Genomic DNA, 22,660 nt, shown 5'->3' with positions numbered 1-22,660 from the left:
AGCCGGACAGAGCAGGTCCCGGGTGACCAGCATCCATGCGTGTAAATCTGGATAACCTTGTTAGCGGGTATGACTCGGGAGCACGGGCTTCTGGTGACCCGCTGCTCTATCCGGCCAGCCCCAGCTGTGAGGTCAGCTCTGGGGTCAGAGCCAGACCAAGAGGCAGAGAGGTGACCGCCTGGGGAAGTGATTGCAGTCAGCAGTCCCCTCCCTCTTCACCCCCAACCCCAAGGGCTGCCCCTGCCAGGCTGTCTTCCCTCTGTACCCCACAGGCCCTGAGCAGTGCTTGGTTTTGCTGAAGGGGTCTGGGGGCGGGGTGGCCCCGAGCCACAACTGTGACCATCACTTCCTGGAGTCCTGTTTCTGAAGCCCCCACCTCACTTAATTGTTGGATAACCCCTTCTCCCCCCCCCAAAGACCCGGTTTATCCCCATGTTTCAGACGTGGCATCAGGCACAGGGCGGTGACATCACCTGGCCAGTGGGGGCTTGAGGTGGGAGTGGGGGCCCACGGATGAGCTCTTCCAGAAGCGACTGGAGGTGTCGGGAGGGGGCTTGCAGGACGGAAGTGAGGGGCACACCCCCCCACCCCCCGCAAAGGCAGGGCAGGGACGACAGGGGAGAGCCCCCTGGGGCAGGGGTGAGACGCAGAGTCTGGCGGGTAGGCAAGGGCCCATTTGCGGTGCAGGAAAGGGCGGTGGGCAGAGGAAAAGGGCCCCTGACTGAAGGCGTTGGGACCTGCCGATGAGGGACAGGTCAGGATGGGCACACAGCGGCTCCTTGCAGCGGGCAGAGGGCACAGGAGGACAGGTAGGCTTGGCAGGTGTCAGAGCTGACGCGGCTGTGCTCACTCCTGTCTGTGCGTGGGGCGGGGAGGGGTACAGGGTGGGTCCATCCTTCTCCCTTCTCCCGGGGCAAGGTCAGGAGGCTGGGAGCCAAGAGAGGGTTGGGCCCAGGGCAAGGGTGGGGGGGGGGGCGTGAGCTCAGCCGCAAGGCCAGATGCGGCCCAGGCAGGCAGCCGGAGGCCTTGGCCAACAAGCAGGGGTGGGGGAGACCTGGGGGGCGCAGATGACTCAGGGGAGGGCCTGCCACTCCAGTCTCCAGCTCTGACCTTCCTGTCCCTCCCCCGTCCCCTTGCCGCACACCGAGGGGGGCCGTGGACGGCGCCCTGCCTCGGAGCCCCTCTGGGGCCCTCCCCCTGGGCACACAGTTAAGCGGGCGGGAGTCTGTGGAAGGAATAACGACAGCAGCTACCTGAGGGCTGCCTGGAGGCGGGTGGGGTGGCTTCTGCCCCCACTGTCCACACCACGCCCCCAGTAAGCGCGAGGCAGCCACTCGAGGAAGGAGGACATCAGGGCTGAGCTAGACCAAGTCGTCGTCCGGAGTCACACAGCAAGTGGCCGGCGGGTGGCAGAGGGGGGGGCTTTCCAGAACCCGTGTCTTCCCAAGGCGCCGGGCAGCAAACCTTCCCTTGCAAACCGACGCGGGAGACACAGCCACGGAGAGGCCCACGGGCCCGCGGTACCCAGGCGCCGACACCCGCAACAAGACGCGTCAACAGACACCGATGGGCGAGTGGACCTTCGAGGGAAGGGACGCCAGAGTGCACACACACACACACACACAGCGCTCTTCCAAGGCTCACCCGGGTGACACTAATCCCACACAGACCCGCACGTGAAGGTCACACGTCCACCACGGTCCCTGGCACACCCCGCCCCCGGGTGCCCCCCGCCCCCCCCGCCCAAGTTCTGTGCTGGCCGGCGCCAGCTGTCCCTGGGCTGTCCTCTCCTCTGCCCCTCTGTCCGCGGTCCTTCTGGGGACGCCTGAGTGGTGTTCGACCAGTGCGAGAGGGAGGAGGCTGACTCACCCACCCGGGGCGGCTCCTTCCCACGGTTCCCCCGCCCCGTGGAAGCCGCCTGCCCCCTCATAGCACAGCTGGGGGGACCTTTCACCCCAAGGCACCTGCAGGAAGAGGAACCCTTTGTGGCCCTTGCTGTGGGCGTGGCCCCAGCTGGGCAGGATGTCAGGGTTCCCGGAAAGTAAGTGGGAGTGTGTCCAGCACTGACATTGGCCCCGGGACTCCCGGCCCCCAGTGGCACAGGTGGATAAACTGAGGCCTGGAGGGGGGGGCAGGGTGTGTGAGGCCTCACTGGGCATGGGAGCAGAGTGGACTTCCTGAACCAGGAAGCCAGTGGGAGGGAGGCTCCAGGAACCGGAGATACCCCCGCCCCCCCCCCCCAACTCCCCTGATGCTTCGACAGGACAGAAGCCTGCCAGGCGTCATCTTTCATTAATATGATACAACTTCCTGAGTTCCCTCTGGTCCGTCTGGGGACTGCAGAGCATGGGGCGGTGGCAGGTTGGGGGGGGGGGCACCACATAGCTAGGAGGCCTGAGGCCCATCCACAGGGGCGCCCCCCCCCTCAGAGCCCCTGCTATGGCTGGAGCTGAGGCCGGAAGCCGGGATGCCAGCTGGGCACGGGCGATAGGGAGAGGGGGAGAAGGAGTGCGGGGGTTGTGGTCACCGAGGGGCCTGGGTACAGAGAGAGGAAGTCTGCAGCTACCCAGTGTCCGGCCCTGGAGATCGGGAGCATCCCTCCTGGCCTTGGACATGAGGCAACACGGGCACAGGCTCTCTCCTTGTGACAAAGGGGGCTCTGGGATGGGCCATTGGCCGCGGTTGGCCGCCAGGCCCGTGAAGCTGGTGTTAGTTAGTGGTGGGATGGGGACAGGAGCTCAGGGCAAATGGAGTTTGTCATCCCTCTACTCAAACGGGCCTCCCCTAAGGGGTATCCGACAGGGTCTCGGGCCCTTAGGGGCGGGGAGGCTGAATGGGGAGCCGTTGACTCAGTGGGAACCAGGACCGGTTACCAGCTGGGACACGCAGGCCGACCACACTGGCCCGAGGGCGGCGGTGGCCGGGGGTGTGTTTGGGGTGTGGGAGAGAACCATGTGACAGTGATGTTGGAGTCTTGGACTGCTGTCTGTGGCCAGAATTATTCCTGGAAGTCAAGGTCACCAGAGCTTGGCCTAAGGGCCTGGGATTGCTGGAGCAAGAAGCCGGAGGGTGGGAGGGCGCTCCCCTTTAGTGCTCTTGGAAGCCCTGGGTACCCCCCCCAACCCCCCACTCCCCGCCCCCGACGGCGGGGACACCAAGTCCCAAGTCCCTCGAATCCCTCTTCCCAGACTCAGCTGGCTGGGTGAGCTTGCAAGTTGGGATGGGCTCCAGGGACTGGCATTTTTTCCTCTGGCTCGGCCACCTCCTTCTCCAGCCTTCTGGAAGGAGCGAATTGTGTCCGGGGAACAGAGATCGCAGTAATGCCTGTAAAACACTACATCGGGGAGGAATTTCCTGGTCATTTCTCAATCCCTGGGCAATGTCCTAACCCCGGGGCCTGGAGCCCAGAATGGATCCCAGAGGCCACCCGCAGACGGCCTCTCGGACCGGTCAGCTGTGCCCCTTAGGTCTTGTCCCGGTGTGCCCCCGAGTGTGACATTCAGTGGTCCCCACGGGGGGCCACCGGGGAAGGGAGAAGAGCAGAGAGAGACCCTCCTGCGAGGAAGTGGCAGGTGGCTCAGTGAGGGCACCTGGACCGGGCAGGGGAGATGGAGAGAGCCCGAGGTTGGGGAGGGGTGCCTCTAGAGCAAGCAGGGGAGGGGAAGGCGGGGCAGAGGGAGGAAATGAAAAAGCCGGGCCAGGCGAGGAGGGAGGGAGGGAGGAGGAGGGAAGCAGGGAGAAGCTGACACACACAGACCAACACAGACAGACACAGACCTCGGCTGACAGGAGAGCGGGGGACAGAGGAGGCACTGAGAGAGAAGGCAGACAGAGGTGCGGTGAGGAGGGGAGAGAGAGGGAGAGGCAGAGGCAGAGAAGGGGTGGGCAAGGGAGAAGACAGAACCGGGAGACGGAAGGGGGAAAGACAGGGAGAGAGAGGAGAGAGGCAGACAGACCGACGGGTGGACCTTGGGGTTGACCATGGGGAGGGCGGTGGGCATCTGAGTGGGGCTTGGGGGGGCAGACCCGGCTCCCCCTCAACCCCCCGCCCCCTCGGGACCCCTCTAGTCCAGGAGGCAGGGGGGATGGCGGATTCGTGCAGGAACCTCACCTACGTGCGGGACTCGGTGGGCCCAGCCACCAGCACCCTGATGTTCGTGGCGGGCGTGGTGGGCAACGGGCTGGCACTAGGCATCCTGGGGGCGCGGCGACGGTCACGCCCCTCGGCCTTCACCGTGCTCGTCACCGGACTGGCCGTCACCGACCTGCTGGGCACTTGCTTCCTGAGCCCCGCGGTGTTCGTGACCTACGCCCGCAACAGCTCGCTGCTGGGCCTGGCCCGGGGCCGCCCCACGCTCTGCGACACCTTCGCCTTCGCCATGACCTTCTTCGGCCTGGCCTCCACGCTCATCCTCTTCGCCATGGCCGTGGAGCGCTGCCTGGCGCTCAGCCACCCCTACGTCTACGCCCAGCTGGACGGGCCGCGCTGCGCCCGCCTCGCCCTGCCTGCCGTCTACGCCTTCTGCACCTTCTTCTGTTCGCTGCCCCTGCTGGGCCTGGGCCAACATCAGCAGTACTGCCCGGGGAGCTGGTGCTTCATCCGGATGCGCGCCACGGAGCCGGGCGGCTGCGCCTTCTCACTGGCCTACGCCAGCCTCGTGGCCCTGCTGGTGGCCGCCATCGTCCTCTGCAACAGCTCCGTCACCCTGAGCCTCTGCCGCATGTATCGCCGGCAGAGGCGCCACCAGGGCTCGCTGGCGCCCGGGCCCCGGGCGGGAGAGGACGAGGTTGACCACCTGATTCTGCTGGCTCTCATGACGGGCATCATGGCCGTGTGCTCCCTGCCTCTCACGGTGAGTCCTCTCCGCAGCTGGAGGGGGAGGGGGAGGGGGAGGGCGGCACCCGGCTCTGTCCTCCAGCGGTTGCGCCCGTTTCACGGATGGGGACGCTGAGACCCCCCCGACGAGGCCGGAGGCTTTGTCCGTGGCCAAGCAACTCCCAGCTTTCCGGAGAAGTCTGTGCCCCCCCCCCCGTGCTTCTGCCCTATTGGACCCCTGCTGACCCCTGGTCTCCCAGCCTTGCACATCTCTGGCACCCCTCCAAACACACCCCAACCTTCCCCTACCCCCGCGGTGATAAGATCCACCGTTCATTGCGCAGTTGCTCTGGGTCCACCCTGTGCTCCGCGGTTTACAAATTCTCTCCGGAATAATCTTCAAATGACCCGCTGCACCCATTCCACAAGCACTTAGCAAGGAACCGAACAAAGTTCCTGTCCCGTCGCTATTTTTACCGGTGGAGGGTCATGTGTCTTGCCCACACGCACACAGAGCCAGGTCTGGACCCCAGATTCCAGGGTCTGCTTCCCCCCCACCCCCCGGCCCTTCCCACCCCAGCCCCACTCTCCCGGCCTCGCCCCTTCCCTGCAGAGCCCCTGCCTGCTTCTCCGGGGAACTGGAACGTGGCAAGGCCACCTGGTCATCCGGCCCTGTATTCTGGGCCTCGGCTTCTCTTTCTGTAAAATGCGAGGGCTGGGCTAGATTTGGGGGCCGTCCAACCTTAGGGGGTGGGGGTTACGGACAACTCAGAGGCTGGAAGGTGTGGACACACACACACACACACACACACACACGCAGGGGCCACGGCCCCGGGACACACCCACACAACCCCAGCTCTGTCCCTCTAGGCTGGTACTTTCCTGGGACTTTCTCTCCCTCTGCGCCCCGGATGCATTTCTCACTTAGGTTACATCTTATCTTATTTCCTTCCTTTTCTAAAGGGCGCCCCTCCCTCATTCCTGCCAGCGACCCAAGTGGAAGGCGGGGCGTGAGGGCGGGGGCGTGGGGGAGGGTGGGGGGTTCACGGGTGCTTCTTAATGCTCTCGCCCTGTCCCCAGGTCCGAGGCTTCACCCAGGCCATCGCCCCGGATAGCAGCGAGGTGGGGGACCTCCTGGCCTTCCGGTTCAACGCCTTCAACCCCATCCTCGACCCCTGGGTCTTCATCCTCTTCCGCAAGGCTGTCTTCCAGAGGCTCAGGACCTGGTTGTGCTGCCTGTGCCCCAGGCCTGCCCACGGCGACTCGCAGACACCCCTCTCCCGGCCCGCCTCGGGGAGGAAGGACTCAAGGGCCCCCACTGCTCTTGGGGGGAAGGAGGAGAGATGGGTGCCCCTGTCAGCCTGGGGCGAGGGGCGGGGGGGACGCTTACCCCAGGCACAGCGATCCGCCAGCACCACGGGAACGTCATCCAAAGAGGGGTCGGCGGCGGCCTGCTCCCTCTGCTGACCCGGCTGCCACGATCTCCTGCCCTGTGTCCCGGAAGCAGGAGCCGGACACACAGGGGCGGCACGGCCGCTGGTGGACAAGCGGGGATGAGTCTCGGGGTCCTTGTCTGCTGGAATCTCGACCCCCTGAATGCGGGGGGTGATCAGCTGCTATTCCCCTATGTCTCCTTCTTCAGGGTGGCCACGGCAGGCTCTGGGAGAAGAGGGAGGGACAGAGGGGACGTTTGTCCTGGAACACAAAAAGAACAGGTCTCTCAAAATAACTGGGGGCCTGGCCGGCCCGCTCTGGTCCTCGCTTGCCCATCTATCTCACTGTCTAAATATTTAGAGGGCGGGAAAGTTCCCAGAAGCTTCTGTGCACTCAGGTCTGCTCTGGTTCAGGTTCTGGCTCTGATCCTCATCCCTTCGGGGTGCTTGGCTGGCCCGCCCCCAAACCCCAGGGGACATCCCTGCCCTCTCCCAGGCCACTCCAAAAGCCACCCTCTCTGCTGCCTCATGAGAACCAGAGATTCTTGGACAAGCTCCCTGCCTCCCCTCACTCCTGATTTCCCATCAGACGTGGAAGAGATGGGGCGGGGGGGGGGGGACCAGAGGAAGGAAAGATTGTCATATGCTAGGTGGCACTCTGGACACGTGCCTGGGAAGCTGCATGGCTTGGTGGCCTGCGAGATGTGGACTGTGGGGGCGGGAGCCCGGGTGCTGGCGGAGACGAGGGCGACCCGAGGACAAGGGCACGGGAGTTAGGGATCCCAGGGACCACCCGGGCACAGGGACGCAGACCCAAGTCCCTGTGCCTGTCCCTGAGTAAACAGCCGCCCGCTTACTTACAAAGCCTGACCTCAGCTCATGTGTCCTCAGAGCCCTCACAAAAATGTCATTGATTCCTTCCACAAATAGCGGGCACTGACTCTGCAGGTGTTGGAGACCCTAGACCAGTCTATGCCCCGCCCCGGGACTCCGCTGGGGTGATCGCCAGCCTTCTGGCTTCTGGCTTCATGGCCTTCGCCTGCCCACAGAGAGGCCAGAGATCAAGGGTGCTTGGGAGGGAGCTGACTGACAGGAAAGGAAGTGGTGTTTGGGGTGGTAGGCGGTGAACAGAGGGACAGCCGGGACAGCTTTTTCCCCCCAGCCCCTCCCAGTTCCCCTTTGTAGTTGCTCTAGGGTTAAAACCATAAATACGTACCTGGGGAGGGACCGGAGAGGGAGGCATGGGCTTCCCATAGAGATAACAGCAGCTGACATCATTGAGTCCTCTGCTCTGCGGGGGGGGGGGGGGGTGCACCCTCTCTCCAGCCTGCTCTTATTGGAGCCTTTCCACAGAAGCTGGAGTGAAGGCCCAGAGAGGGCAATCGCCAGCCTTGGGTCGCACAGCGAGGAGGAAGCACAGTCTAAGGGTGCAGTTGATCTTTCTATCTCCGGAACCCAGCTCGCTTGGCTAGTGGCAGTGCCTCCCTGGGCCCTGGCTTCCTTTTGTGCAGAAGGGCGATGATAACGTAGTATTCAGTTCACAGGGCTGTGCTCAGGATGACCCCGTTCCCCCTGGAAAGCAGCGTAGCACAGTGCTTTCCTGGAATAAATACCCCAAGACGCGTTACTGTTATTGCCATCCTTGTCGCTGCTATTGTTGTCTGTGGCTTGAAACGTGGGTTGAGAAAAAGCAACACTTTGCTTCCGTTGTTTCCCCATTTCTTTTTTTTTTGTTTTGTTTTGTTCCCCAGCCACTATGATTTGAATCACATTACCGGAGAAAGAGGGGTGTCTGGGAGAGTTAAAAAATAGGTCCAGACGATCGTCTTTAATGGCCATGGGCTTCCTTTTGGGGTGATCAAAACGTTCTGGAACTAGGTAGCGCCGATGGTCGTACAACACTGAAAATATACTAAACGTCTCTGAAGTGTACGCGTTAAAATGGTACATTTTATGTTATGGGCATTTACCACCATAAAAAATGCTAAACAAAATGCTAACGTGATGCTAAAAAATGCTAAAAAAAAAAATTGAGCGTGTGTAGAAACTTTTATGACAGTCTTGCCAGAGTGACCTCTTGGTTGAATTTAATAATCAAAAACTTGACTTGTACAAAAACCAAACGGGGGGCCAAGAAACATCAGGTGGTCTGGCTTTTGTCGCCAAACCTGGCCCAGCCTCAGTGAGAACCCACCCAAAGGGCCCTTGGAGGGCGGTGGAGAAAGGATGGGGTGGGGGGTGGAGGGACTGCAGAGGCGCATTTTGGGTTGGAGGCCAGGGAAAGGGGGCCTGCCTGTCCAGGCAAGACCCCCAGGGGGCGCCCGTTTCCTCTCTCTGTGCTGTCTCGGAAAGTGGGTCAGTTCTATCTGGCCTCTTAGGGCTCCCTCAATGGCAGCACAGGGCTGGGCAGTTGAACCCACAGCTTCCAAGCCTGAGGTGGGTGCTATTGTCATCCCCATTTTTCAGATTTGGCTTAAAGGGAAGTGAAGATTAAATACCTAAAATGGCTTTTTTTTTTTTTTTAATGTTCATTTTGAGGTGGGGGAGGGGCAGAGAGTGACAGAGAGAGAATCCCAAGCAGGCTCCGAGCTGGCGGTCATCGCAGAGCCCGAGGTGGGGCTCGATCCCACAACCGTGAGATCATGATCTGAGCCGAAATCAAGAGTCGGACGGCGCCCCTTGGGGCTGGTTTTCTGCTGGTTTTTAACCACCAGGCCTGACTTCTCAAGAATCTGTCCCCCCTCTGCATCCCACTGTTTAATCGCCGACCCCATCACCTCATCTTCCAGGCCAGGGGTTTTCAAGCATTCCTCGCCCCAGCTCCCAGCAGCCCCTCCGGGATGATTTGGAAACTCCTCTCCTAGCTGGTGTCCTGACCCCTGCCTGCCGGTGTATTCTCTTCCACAGTCCCCAGCCGAGCGGTCATTCCCCTGCTTGCCAAGCTCCGAGGGCTCCCTCTGGTGGCGGCCAAGGGACAGCTCCTTCCCTGTCTTCTCAGCCACAGCAGACAACCAAGGTTTCCCCGAGAGCCTGCGCAAGACCTATGTGGCCTCCACCCCTTTGTTTATTGAGCTCACCCTTCCTGGAACAGTGTTTCCCCTTTTCCAACCCTCAAAAGCACCCTGGCCCTTCAGGTCCTGCTTAAACTATTCCTTCTCCCTTTTTCTTCTTAAAAATTTCGTTTTTAAGGAATCCCTACACCCAAAGTGGGGTTTGAACTCACAACCCTGAGATCAAGAGTTGCACGTTCCACCAACCGAGCCAGCCAGGCGCCCCACTCCTCTTCCCAGAAGACTCACTCACTCCTATCTCAGCACTCTCGGCACTTTTGGGGCAGGTCGAGACTGTGGTGCTGGGGACACGGCAGTGACAGAGACAGCCCTGGCCCTGTTCTCCTGAGGCCCATAGTCCAGAGTGGGCGGGGCTGAGAGATGGGGGGTGGGGTGCAGTCTACGGGGACACCAGGGAGGGCTTCTTGGAGGAGGGGGTGGCTGAGTGGGACCTGAGGATTGCCAGAAAGGGAGCCCGGGAAAGAGGAATGTTTCTGTCCTCAAGGTGCTGTCTCTGGCCTCAGCCTCCTGCTCATCATTAACTCACCAGATTCCCTGGAGCCCCCTGGGTGGGGGGAGGGGGCCCAAGGCGGCTCTGTGCCTGCTGGGGATATAGCAGTGACGGGACACTACCTCGGCCCCATCTCACTCACTTCCCAATTGGATGACATCACAGAACTAAGCCTCACGCTAAGCAGAAAAGATACAAACTTGCAAGCTGGGATGTGCTGAGAGCACAGCACCAGCATCTGGGAGAGCAGGGCCGAGGGGCCCGCCCAGCGTGGAGTGGGTGTCAGGAAGCCAAGGAGACTTTGTTCGTTTATAACTGCATTTTAGTCGTTTTGGACTTCCTCTGGGAAGGCACTTGGCCTGGCCCACAGATGGGACTGGTGCGCGCGTACAAACACACACACACACACACACACACACACACCACACTGGTCTCCACCAGGGGCAACTACGGGGCTTTCTACAGCCATTGCCCCACCTGCTGGTCACACTGGGGATGACACTTAGTGGTCCCAGTGGCCACTACCCGGGGGGGGGGGGGGGGGGAGTGAGGGGGCCCTGGGTGGGCCCCCCCCCCCCCGGGTCACCTCAGCTAGTCACCTTCGAAGGACAGGTTTGAGCTGGCCTGGCAGACCTGCGAGTCTGAACTGGAAATGATTCCCATTCCAAGCATCTCTCTACTCGGGGCTGGAGTCAGCTCCCTCAGTGCCTGCCTGGTGTCCATTAGAAGCTCCGAGTGCCGTCTACGTGTCTTTGATTAATAAAGAATGGGAAGGCGAAGTCATGATTATTTAATAACGCAGCCTGTCTGGGAGTAAAAGTCTTTCAAAACATAGGGCCCAAGGGGGAAAAACGATGACAGGCAGTAGAGCAGGGCAGGCAGTGCGAGGCGAGGCGGTGGTTAAAAGCATTGGGTGTTTGGGAATCCGAATGATCTGGGGTTTGGGGACCCGGTTCGGCCACGTCCAAGAAGTGTGGTGCAGGAGGCTTCACCCGCCTGGGGCCCTCCAGATTTTGATCATTATTTTAGGGCCAGATGCCCTGGCGCAGAGCACGGGCACCCCAACTGGGTGCGGAGTCTCGTTCGGACTCAATCTCGCCCGTGCGCCAATTAAACGAGATGTGTCTAGAAAGTGGTTGGCACAGCCCTCTGAAGTCGGTGGGTTTTTTTTCTTTAAGTATATTTTTTTAATGTTTACTTTTGAGAGAGAGCATGAGCAGGGGAGGGGCAGAGGGAGAAGGAGAGAGAAGGGGACTCACTCGAAGCGGGGCTCGAACTCGTGAACCATGAGATCATGACCTGAGCTGAAGGCGGACGCTCGACTGACTGAGCCACCCAGGCACCCCTATTTTTTTTTAAATACGTTTTGTTTATTTTTTTGAGACAGAGAGGGCACAACTGAGCGGGAGGCAGAGAGAGAGAGAGCAAGAGGGAGAGAGAAGCAGGACTCACTCGAAGCGGGTCTCGAACTCATGAACCATGAGATCATGACCTGAGCCGAAGTCAGATGCTTAACCGACTAAGCCACCCAGGCGCTCTGAAGTGGATGTTTTTATGATCTCCCTTTTACGGGATCATTACTATTTTCCATTTTGCAGAATGGTAAACTGAGGCCCACAGGTTATCAGGTAGGAAGTGGCACAGACGGACCGACCTTGAGGTTTGGCGAGCCCGCGGACTCACTGTAGCGAGTGCTCATACGGCTTGGAGCCCAGTTCCGTGGGTCACCAAAACTTGTCTTCCTCTCAACGGTGAGACCAGAATTTTCCACAGGTGTCCTGGCAGCTAAGAGGGCAGCTGCCCTCTCGGGGGTGGGGGTGGGGGGGGCAGGCTCTCATCCATCACACTCCACCTTCTCCCTGCGCCAGAAGGCAAACCACAGCCAGAGGGTAGAAAAAGGGGGCCCAGAAGCTGGGGCTCTGGAAGAATGGCCCACGGCGGGAAGGCCCAGCCCTGGCCTGATGTCTCTGCCACCAGGAAGGCCCCCGAGGTTGGGCCCCGCTGCTGGCCTTCTCTAACCTCCCAAGGCCAGGGATGGGGCAGCGAAAAGTAGGTTTTTTTAAAATTCCATTCGGTTCAGTCCCTGTTTCCCTCCTGCCAGGTGGAGGAGGTGGAGTGTGGGCGGGTCAGAAGTTAGACCCTGTCCGTTAACGGTTCATCCCCTGCACCCCCGAGAACGGGGAGCAGGTGGGATTTGCAGTCGGGGGCGGGGCTCATGTTTTGCGGAGAGGATGGTTCCACACCTCCCCTACGGAACCACCGGACCCCAGCCCTTGTTTCCTCGTACCCCTGTGTCGTTTGGGGCTCGTTTCAAATCTCGTCCCGCGCGCTCGTGCCCTCTCGCCCTCTCCCAGTGAATGTCACCTCTTCCCCAGAGCACCCTGAGAACCCCCCAGCTGGGCCTCAGCCAGCTTGCTGCTGCCAGCTTGGGTGTGCCTCCTTGCTGTTCCCTGGGACGGCCTCCCTCCCAGTGTGAGCGCTCATCCTTCGGGTCTGGGTGTCGGCTCGGCTCGATGGGACGGGCTGCTCTCATGGCCCGAACTGGCCTCAGGCCTTCCCTGGCCTCATCTTGGGCTCCCTCGCCGGCCGGATACAGGGGGCGGTGCACCCTCATCACTATGGTGAGCGCGCAAAGTTGACGGGGCCACACGGCCGGATCAGTATCCCGCCCTCAACGACCCGGACCCGTGAAATCTGGCTGGGATCAGAACTCCAGCTCAGAGGTCCCCTCTCGGCAGCCAGTGACAAGGACGAGGCTCTTGAGTGAGCATGGAGGAAAGGCTCTTCCAGGGCAGGGCTGCAGGGCCCACGCAGGGAGCAGGCCCAGAAACAGAGGCGAGAGGGGAAGACCCAAGTCAGGTAGTCACTGTATTTTATTGGAAAACATTGATATATATTTTTCTTCACAGCTTGAACTGAACACAATATTGCCCGGTTTAAAAAAAAAAAAAACAAAAAACAAAACAAACAAACCAAAACCTAAACCAAAACACTCCGAAAATGTCCACAGCCTCACGCCTACCTGCCCTTAACCCTCAGCTCTTGGCTGGGTCTCCCACTACGCCCCGTCCCTCCCCTCCCCTCCCCAGAGGCTGAGAGCCAGAGGGTGGGTGAGGAGATTCTCAAAGCTGGGCAGGTCCCAAGAAAAGCCACTTGAACGACCTGGGGGCGGGGTGTGTGTGGGGGGGGGGGGGAGGGGGGGGGCAAGATGAACTGAACAGAAAAAGGAAAAGAAGAATCCAGACGACCGAACTGCCCACATTGACTTACTTGTCCCAGAGGCGAAAATCAGAAGCAAGGTCACGGATCATGCTCTCCGCTGGGGGAGTGTGGGGGCAGGCAGGCGGGCGAAGGGAGAGAGGGCACAGAGACAGCACGGATGTTAAGGAGCCAACCAAGTCACCACGGAGAAGCGGGAGGGGCCGGCTGGCCAGTCCTCCGGGCAGCTAGCCGACAACACCGTTTTATTGCAGGTATGTTCTCTCGAGAGCGTGGTGGGGCTCGCCTTCCCTCTCCCCACCCTTCGGCTAGCCCGGCAGGGTCTTTGACAGAATTAGTTTTAAGGGGCATAAAGAAAAAAAGAAAGAAAGAAAAAAGAAAACCAAACCCAAAGGATAACCTGTACATTACAAAGCAACATCCCCACATCCGTTCCAGCGAGGGGACCTCGGTGCGGGCGGGCGGGCGCCTCATGGCGGAGCGGCATGGGACGTTAGCACCAGGTATTTACAGAACAGCCGGAGATCGCTTTCGAAACACGGGTGTGGACAACCTGCAGAGCGGCCCGGCCGAGCGAGCGGCCCCCCCCAGCCCAACCTCAGGAAGTCGATCGGATGGTTTCAGAACAGCGGCCGGTGGGATCTGAGTGTGGTCCGCTCTGTCCGTCCCCTTCGGCGAGTCGGCCCCCTCGACTGGTAAAAGAACGCCGGCTTCCAGGACTCCCTTGCCCCTCGACCCCCTCCTGGGCCACAGCCAGTCAATACCACAACTCCTCAACTCCCCCCAGGTCCTTCTGGAACGCCTCTCTCGGCACCCCTGCCCCAAAAGGCTGCCGGGATGTGCACACGGAATCACGGGGCTGGTTGCATGCAACAGTAAAAGGCATGCTCTTCTGTCCGGGTGAGGCCTCGTCCCCTCCCCAGCAGGTCCCGGGACGGGGCTGGCAGCCACCCGGCACCCAAAATAAGATGACACACGAAAGGAAACAAACCAAAACGGAGGAGAGCCACCCGGGCTGGAGGAGGAGGGCAGAGGCTCCCCTCAGGGGAATGGGGCTTCGTCTTATGAACGCATCAGGCCTCGGAAGATGTGAACGGAAGGGGGGAGGGAGAAAGGAAGGGACGGTGGGCACGGGAGGGAGGAGGCTCAAGGAGGGAGAAAGAGCAATCATGCAGCTTGGGACAAATCTTTTGTTGCTTTATCAGATTCTCAGTCAATCGACTGGTGTTCGCTAGAACCGGGGAACGCGGGGGAGTGTTGAAGAGAGCGCGCGCGCGAGAAGAGAGAGATCACGAGAGTGGGCATCACCAGCTGCCCGGGGGCCTTCACTTGGCCGTCATCATCTGTACAAACTCTGTGGAGTGAAACGGAGAGCGGGGGGTCAGCGGGTGAGCGCGGCCGGGCCGGCGGCCCTCCCGGGCGCCAGGGGCCTGGGGCTTGTTCCCGAAGCCGCGCCTCGCGGCCGCTCCGGAGCAAGCGCCTGGCGTCAGCTCACCTTCATAGTTGACCTGACCGTCCCCGTCGATGTCGGCCTCTCTGATCATCTCGTCCACCTCCTCGTCGGTCAGCTTCTCGCCCAGGTTCGTCATTACGTGACGGAGCTCGGCAGCGCTGATGTAGCCGTTGCCGTCCTGGGTGTGGGGACGGGGAAGGGCTCCGAACCTGAGGCTCCGACGGGGGGTGGGCCCAGGGGGAGAGGCAGCAGGGCGGGGACCGGCAGGCACCCACGCTCAGCAGGGGAAGGGGGGCCTCCCGAGGCCGCGCGGCAAGCCGGCACCGGGACCGGTGCCTCGTGGAAGCGGTGACCCGGGGCCCCAGCCACCCGTCTCTCCGCCGGATCCCAGAGCCACTCCGGCAAAGGACCGCTTACCTTGTCGAAGACGCGGAAAGCCTCTCGGATCTCCTCCTCGCTGTCTGTGTCCTTCATCTTTCTGGCCATCATGGTCAGGAACTCCGGGAAGTCAATGGTCCCGTTCCCTGGAAGCGGGGAGAAGGGAGTCGGGAGTGCTCCTGGCCCGGACCCTGGGAGGCCACGCCAGAGCCCCGGCAGCGGCGGCACCCGCTCATCCGTCACCCCTAGGAAGGTGCCCCAGAGCGGGGCCGTCCGCCCGCGCCACGGGGCTCACCATCCGCGTCCACCTCGTTGATCATGTCCTGCAGCTCTGCTTCGGTGGGGTTCTGTCCCAGGGACCTCATCACCGTCCCCAACTCCTTGGTGGTGATAGTGCCGTCTCCATCCTTGTCGAAGAGGGAGAAGGCCTCCTTGAACTCTGGGGTACGAGAGGGAACGAAGCAGAGGTCAAGGACCACAGGGAAAACTCTCCGTGGACGAAGGCCAAGGGAGTCCGTCCTACCTGAAGAAGTCAGAGCGAGACTTCTAGTCCGAGCCCCTCGCTTCGGGGCTCAGGGCAGACCCCTTCCTTCAGTCAACATTTACTGAGCACCTACTTTGTACCCGGTGGAGCTACCCGTTCCGCCAACCTAGCTCAGCGAGGACAGAGGGGGAAACACAGGCTGACGGCTGTTCTTAGAGAATTCTACAGTTCTTGCTGGTCCCTGGCTTCAGCCTCTCCCTCAGATGATGAAACGGACTAAAGTCACGGAGTGGACAAGAGCCAAGAGAACTCTCTATCTGAAGTAGGCCGGCCAAGGCCAACCGGCTGGGAAGGGAAGGGGAGGCTGCAGAATGCCTTTGCCCGGCCCCGCGTCCCTCCCGACTGGTACCGCGGGCCCGGTTCCCCGGGCCGGTGCCACCGGCTCCCCGAGGAGGAGCGAGTGGCCGCGTGTGACGCGGTGAGGGGGTGGCCGGCAGCGGGGCGTGGCCGACGGACGGACGGCGCGTGGGGTGGGCGGAGGATGGAAGGAGAGGGGCCGGCTGCCAAGCGGGATGGAGAGCTAGTGGCGCTGAGTGGGAAGGCCACAGCTGGGGACGCATCAGGAGCGGGGACAGAAGCACGCGGCTGCCGCCCTCCCACCGGGCCCATTTTGGCACCTGGGGCTCCCTAGGGAACAGATGCCTGGCAGCCTATTCCCAGAGGGTGTGGGCCGGGGTGACGTGGGGGACAGTTTGCTAATGGGGACGGGGCGGAGAGCGTGCTGTTTGTGTCACACAAGGGCAGAGCTGGGGCGTGGGTGGCAGGTGCCGCGAGAGCCACACGCACAGCCGAGAGAGAAGCTGTGTCCCCCAGCCTCCGGGCCACCGGGAGACGAGCCTCCCCAGGGAGACCGGGGAGGCCGGTCCCAGCGCCAAGGCCTTGCCGTTGCTGTGGAGGGCAGGGGGCGGGTCGTGGGGGCTCCCTGAGCTCACGATCACCCAACAGGGCGGTTCCCCAGCTCTCCTTGGCGGGTCTCCACAGCCACTGGGGGCCATTTCCAAACTGAAAGTGTGACCGACTGTGGGCTGGCGGGGGGGAGGGAGGAGACGAAGGCAGGTCGACTCCGGCCTCCTCCCACTTCCGACATGGGGCATTCAGTACTCATCACGCGGCCCGCCGGACCTGACAGCACAGCTGGGGTCTGGGGAGCTGCAGGGGCCCGTTCCGTGAGCCCCTCCCCTGTGTCTACTTCGTGCTGGCCCGCAGTCGTGGACATGAACCGAGAGGTGCTTTCTGTCCTCGGCAGTGCAGTCTTGGGAGAGGGAGACTGAGCGACCCACTCAATCACACAAAAGTTCCTGCAGTGGTGACCTTTTTGGGCCTTAGGGGCCAGGTAGGTGGCCACAAAAATGAAGGAGATGGGATCCCAGGATTTCTTTTGGCTTCCCGGGAGATGTACGACCATTCGCTTATTCATTTATTTGGCCAACAAAACGTACGGAGCACTGACTATGTGCTGGGCACTGAAGATACAGAACGGACCCCCCCCCACCAAAAAAAGCCCCCAATTCAAGTTGCTCACACCTAGTGACAAGAGACACAGCAGGTAAAGATGTAAAATAGTTTCAGATAGTGAGAAGAGCTACGAGGGGAGCGCCTGGAGTGACGTGCTGGGAAGCAAAGGAAGGTGATCTGAGACTGGGAGTTAGGGGAGGCCTCTCCAAGATGACATCTGAGCGGAGGCCCAAAGGATGAGGAGGGGCGAGGGGAAGCCGTTTCTGGCAGAGGAGAGTGGCTGCAAGCACGTGCAGAGGGGAGTGCGGAGCGCAGGCGAGCGCAGAGGTGGGAGTGACGAGCCATCTCCTGGGTGGCTCCTAAAGTGGGACGGGAGCTCTGCAGCCCCCGAGGGAGGCTCGCCTTCGGAGCCCAACTGGAGCCCAACTGGCAGGAGCTGGGACAGACGGAGGGGTTCGCCCTGAAGCCACGGGTTAACAAAGGCCCCCTGGATGACTCCAGCTTGGGAGAGGAACACAGACGTGGCATCTCAAGATCACGGGGGCCGGTGTAATCAGGGTGCGGTGCGCAAGTATCCACAGTTCCCCACGCTCGAAGCACAAGGCACGGCATTAAGCGATGTAGGGAACACACGAGCATATCTGTCGGGTGCTACTCCTGGCCGGGCGCTCGAAGGCCTTCCCGGGGCAGGACGAGGGGGAGGAGGGGAGGGGAGCTCACCTGCGATCTGCTCCTCGGTCAGCTGGTCAGCCTGGAAAGGCAAGGAGGAGAAAGTCAGTCACTGGGCCAGCCAGTCGCAGTCTTGCCGGCTCCGCCCAGCCCCCTCTGGTGAGGCCAGTTCCCCACGCCGCCGGCCCACGCCAGCCCACGCACCCAGGCACCTCGGCAAAGGAGGCACGTGCCTGACGGGGCCCAAAGGAGAGCCGGGGTCTGGGAGAAAGTCTGGTGATTCAGGAAGCTGGGGCCTGAAGTGGCCTGGAAACCCAGGCTGCCCGACAAGGGCCCTGAGTAGGCTGCCCAGACCCAAGGGCTTCCGGTCTCGACCTAGCGTGCCTCGGGGCCACAGCGGCTGGGGGGCCCCAGACCAGCCGCGCTGGCACGGCACGGCCGCTGGGAGCCCCAGAGGCTGAGTGAAGGGAGCAGTTGCCCTGGAGGCCCGACCGTGCAGCTCTAGAAGTCTCCACACTGAAACAGGCCAGCCCTTGGGTAGGACAGAGGGAAGATGTCTGGGCTCTTCGCTAGTTTCTGTGTCACCTATTTGGAGGTGCCAGGTCTGAGCACAGTGGACCCAACTGGCAAAAATTCTCCTAACTGGTGGTGCTGAACGGCTCTGAGTACTTGACAGAACCCCAGCCGGGCCAGAGGCGGCAGCTGTGCGTCCCTGGCCCGTCCTGTGCTCTGTTCCATTTCTTCTGGAGGGGCAGGAGGGGCAAATGTTGGGGAGGGGACTGCGGCGGCTGCGGCACAGCACCACCGGCAAAGGCTGGAGGACTGAAGTCAGCTTCCCCGGCTTCGCTGCAGTTTTTAACCCTTTCCAGTCCCGGCCACTCTGGGGACCGGCCAGTCGGTGGCAGGCAGCCCTTGCTGCATGCGGGGTTTGGGGGCGGGGCAGAGGAGAGGCCGGGACCGGCTTCTGCACTGGTGTGCTGGGAATCAGCCAGGCCGGGGGACCTTCTGGACGAGGAGCTGGGGGCGGGGGGGGAGCCGGAGTCCCAACATTTAGCTCCAGGCGGCCAATACCCGAATTCTCCCTGGTTTTGGTGAACGCTGCCGACAAGATGCCACCGGGCCTGGTGCCCAGGCGGCTGCCCCCTCCTTTGCTTCCACCATCAGGGGGAAGGGGCTCCGCGTCCACAGCACGGCTCTCGCCGTGAGGCTGGACGCCCTCAAAACTGATGCGAACTATCTGCACGGTGCTTCCAGAGCTCCCACCGGAAGCTAGCCACGACCCTCCCACCCGCACCCCGTCCCAAACACTAAGAACTGGTCACGTTAGAATTGGTCTGAGATGTCCCCTTTCCTTTCTTTTTTCTTTTAGATCTAAGGGAAGAGGAACTTGAGGCCAAGCCCCAAACAGGCGGAATGGGAGGGGGAAGCACAGTGATGATGAAAGAGAAAGAGACGGCTGAGGGAGGAGGGAGGAAAGAAGGTGGAGAAGGAAAAACACCACACGTGCACATTCTAGAAAAGTCCGAAGTCTAAAGGGAAGGTGAGGAGGACGACCGGAGGGACGCTTCTGTACCGCCTTCAAAAAAGACTCGGGGCTGCTGGGCTCCTAAAATGCCGGCCCGGCAGCCCCAGCCCCCGAGCCCCCTGCTCGCCCCACTTCCCTTGGCTCCCATGGGCAGAGAAGCCCGGTCCTGACACCCGAGGAAGCTGCGGGGGGGGGGGGGGGAAGTGAGAAGAGAGGATGGGCTTCTGGTTACCAAGGGCCAGGCAATGCCAGGGGAGAGGGAAGAGAGAGGAGGGCCGAGTAACAGTCCGGGGAGGAGGGCTGCCGTCCTCCTGGCACCTCGTTCTCTCTCCCCCCTGGCCCTGGATGGGGAGAGCCGGCCCAATCCGGGGCCTTCCCACCCCTACCGCACCACTCTGCCTTCGGGCAGCACCATCGGGGGCTGGGACAGGTTGACCGGAATGCCCGGAAGGGGCTCCGCAGGCCTGTCTGCCACTCCCCCCCGGCCAGCTGGACGGTCCAGATGAGGTATGCCACGCGGGGTTCCGGGGCCGCTGCAAATAGGCGCAGCTCTGCCTGTAGAGCCTGTCAGACGCTGTCCCTCCCCACACTAGGAGACCCTCTCCCCTGCCTGGTGAAGGAAAGGTCCCAGCTCCCGAGCTCTCGATCTCAAAGCATGGTTACTGGCCAGAAGACCGATCACCCAAGAAATTATCATCGCCGGGCGGGCGGAGGTGGGGGGGGGGGCCCTCCTCGGGGTTTCTTCCCTTTCCAAAATCTGAAGATTTTAAGCTTTCACAAAAAGCGTCTCCAAGATCACCCAGCCGGTCTACTGCTTCCTTAGCCCTCATCCTAGGCTCCGGCCAGGGGCTGGACAAGAAAAACAAAAAAACAACCCTTGGGGTGGGGGAGGGAAGAGGGTATTATTTCTCTGCCCTGACCCAGCCCCCAGCCAACGCCAGGGAGCAGTGTTAGATGAGATCAGAAACCAAGGCCAGGGCCCCTCACCCGGGCCAAGGTGGAGCCACAGCGCTCAGGCCAAAGTCCAAGGCCGGTTCACAGGGACTTGTCCCACCCATACCTTGCTGATTACAAACGGGAAGAGAAACCAGCTGGGGCCAGAGCTCAGGTCCCATCCGGGACGTGGGGGGCCTCCTGGCACCTGCCGGCGCTTCTTCGGGGCCCCTCTAGCAAGTCCTGCCGGGGGAAATCGGGGTAATGGCAAGAGGAGCCACCGGGTCTGTGTCAGCAAGTATGAGACCTGATACAAGCAGCGGCTGCTTGCTCTCCCCAGCCTTGCCAGGGAGGATGGCTGTGCACGGTTCCGAAGCTGAGCCTGGGGGGGCTGTGGGTGTTGTGGGTGGCGGGGCGCAGGAAAGAGCTCGTCTGCTGGTTTTCTCTCAAAGCCCTCGCTGTGTGAATTCACAGAAGCGCTCGGGGAGCCCCCTGGGCGGAACAAGCGGCCTTCAGGCTGACGAAGGGGTCCCTCTGGAGGTCCGCTCGCTCGGTCCCAGCTCTGCAGCCCCCACCCCGAGGCCCCAGGAACAGGCGTCCGATTGTCACCGACGCCACACTGTACTGCACTGTCATTTGGCACAAGTGAGGAGAGCAGCACAGGGAGCGGGAGACCGTAAGAAAACCGGGGCTCCTGTTTGGAAAAAGCCGCCCTCTTGGTCCGAAAGGGGCAGCGAGGGGGTGAGATTCTCCGCTTACAAGGCTGGCTCATTTGGTGCATCCCAAACTTTGATCCCCCACCCCCATTTCATGCGGCTTCAGTGCGCAATAAGGGGCCTGAACAACTCCGCCCACCTGCTCCCACTGCTGGGGCGCCTCCTGCCCAGCCCCATTCTTCCTGGGGAAGGGGGACCGTATGGCCACTCCCTTTGGCCTCTGCAGCCCCCTCCCCATCTACACGGAACAGTCTTTGTCCTGGTCTTTCCCCGGAGACTTCCAGGGCGCTAGCCACATCCACCTCCAAATCCAGGCCCACCTTGGCTGTCGTTCATCTTCTCTAACAACCCCCACCCCCACCCCCAGGCCTCCTTTCACCTCACCTCCCACCACCGGAGCCTGAGTCCTCTCCCACCCCCACCTTCTGCTGGACCCAACACAACACTCAGCCCCAGCCCCCTCCCAAGAACACCAACCTCCCCAGTTCAACAGCCTCAACCCACTAGTAACCTCAGAGCCCTTTCTGGCCGCCCCCCAAATCAACCACGAGGCCTCCTGCTCCCCCACCACTGGCAGGCACCGGCCTCGCCATTCCCTCTTAACCACCTCGCCGACCCCAATCCTTTTCAGTCCCCGCAGGCTTCCAGAGCATCTTCTAACCTCCACTGCCACCCACCGCAGGCTCTTCCTCCCCTAAGCTTGCACCTCGCCCTCCTCCTCCTTCCTCTGCAATGCCGGTCTTTGGAGAACCATCCCCCCCCCCCTCCAGGGTCTGATCTGCAGAAGTCACCCCCATCCCTGCCCCTCTCCCCCACCCAGGTCCAGCTCCACACGGCCCCCTCTCGGGAGCTCCCCGGCAGCCTGGCCTTCCTCTGATCTCCCTTCCCTGCATCCTTTTAGGACCCAAAGTCTTCATTAGGGCCCCGACACCCCCTCCTTCCCCAGCCAGTGTTTCTTACCTCGCCCCCTATGGGGTCCCAACACCCCACCTCAGAGACCAAACGCCCCACTCTGGCTCCAAACGCCCTTTCTGGGTCCAAACGCCCCCTCTGAGGGTCCAGATGTCCCATCCCGGGTTCAAACGTCCCCTTTGAGAGCTCGGGTGCCCATTTCGGGGTCTCAACACCCCAGCTGGTATTAAAAGTCGCTTTTCAAGCCCCAACCCCCCTTCTGGGATCCAAATGTCCCGCTCTGGGTTTGAACGTCCCCCGGGCCGAAGGGGGTCCAGAGGCGCTCGCCGGGGCCCCAACACTCCCCGTTCTGGGTCCCTTCGCCCCTTCGGGAGTCCTGCCCGCCGTGCCCGCCTCAGAGCCCCAGCCTGGGCGGCCTCCCAGCCTCACTCACCATGGCGAGGCCGGGGTGTCCGGAGCGCGGGGATCAAGGTTCCTCCGGCGGCGGCAGCAGCTGCAGCAGCTCGAGCTCCGCCGCGCGTCCGCGCCTCCACACTCACTGCCCGCAGCGCGCGCCGCCGCCGCCACCACCCGCCCCAACGGTCCTTCAACGGCCGCCGCGCGCGCGCGCCCCGCCTCGCCCGGCCCCGCCCCGCCCTGCCCGCGCGCCGCCGCACTGCGGCTCCCACGGATCCCTCCGCGCCCCGCTCCGCACCGACGGGCCCGCGGATCCCTCGCGCCCACCCCGCGCAGGGCCGGGCTTTGCCTCCGGTCGCGCGCGCGCGCGGGCACGCGCCTCCGCCGCGGGACTACTTTCCGTGGCCGCGCGCCCCGCCCCCTGGGTCCCTTCCACTCGCCTCCCCGGCGGAGGGGCACCGCTCGGCGGCGCGTGATGCGTCCCTGTGTGAGCGGCGCCGCTATTGGGTCCGGTCCATGGCGGAAATGAGAGCGCGGCGCCGATTGGTCCGGCCTGCCCTGCAATGCGTCAAACTGGGGCGAGCCACTGCGCGGTCGTGGTGGGGAAGCCTGAAATGTGTGGCTGCGGGCAGCCGTGAGGTGTAATGAGG

General features: G+C 62.1%; 2 protein-coding genes across 2 annotated transcripts; one reads left to right on the top strand and one right to left on the bottom strand.

The window, feature by feature from the left end:
* The first annotated feature begins 4,085 nt into the window (after positions 1-4,085).
* On the top strand, positions 4,086-8,176 carry PTGIR (prostaglandin I2 receptor). The gene is made up of 2 exons (XM_030298697.1): positions 4,086-4,853; positions 5,897-8,176. The coding sequence occupies exons 1-2, from the start codon at positions 4,086-4,088 to the stop codon at positions 6,281-6,283; spliced, it is 1,155 nt and encodes a 384-aa protein (XP_030154557.1). The 3' UTR covers positions 6,284-8,176.
* A 4,489-nt stretch (positions 8,177-12,665) lies between these two features.
* On the bottom strand, positions 12,666-22,199 carry CALM3 (calmodulin 3). The gene is made up of 6 exons (XM_030298137.2): positions 22,048-22,199; positions 17,580-17,610; positions 15,156-15,299; positions 14,900-15,006; positions 14,525-14,660; positions 12,666-14,383 (listed from the first exon to the last, which is right to left on the bottom strand). The coding sequence occupies exons 1-6, from the start codon at positions 22,048-22,050 to the stop codon at positions 14,355-14,357; spliced, it is 450 nt and encodes a 149-aa protein (XP_030153997.1). The 5' UTR covers positions 22,051-22,199; the 3' UTR covers positions 12,666-14,354.
* Positions 22,200-22,660: the final 461 nt, after the last annotated feature.

The sequence above is a fragment of the Lynx canadensis genome, chromosome E2 (assembly GCF_007474595.2).
Source record: "Lynx canadensis isolate LIC74 chromosome E2, mLynCan4.pri.v2, whole genome shotgun sequence".
Classification (NCBI taxonomy): domain Eukaryota; kingdom Metazoa; phylum Chordata; class Mammalia; order Carnivora; family Felidae; genus Lynx; species Lynx canadensis.
The sequence above is the reverse complement of the archived record's forward strand: the minus strand, read 5'-3'. Positions and strand labels throughout refer to the sequence as shown.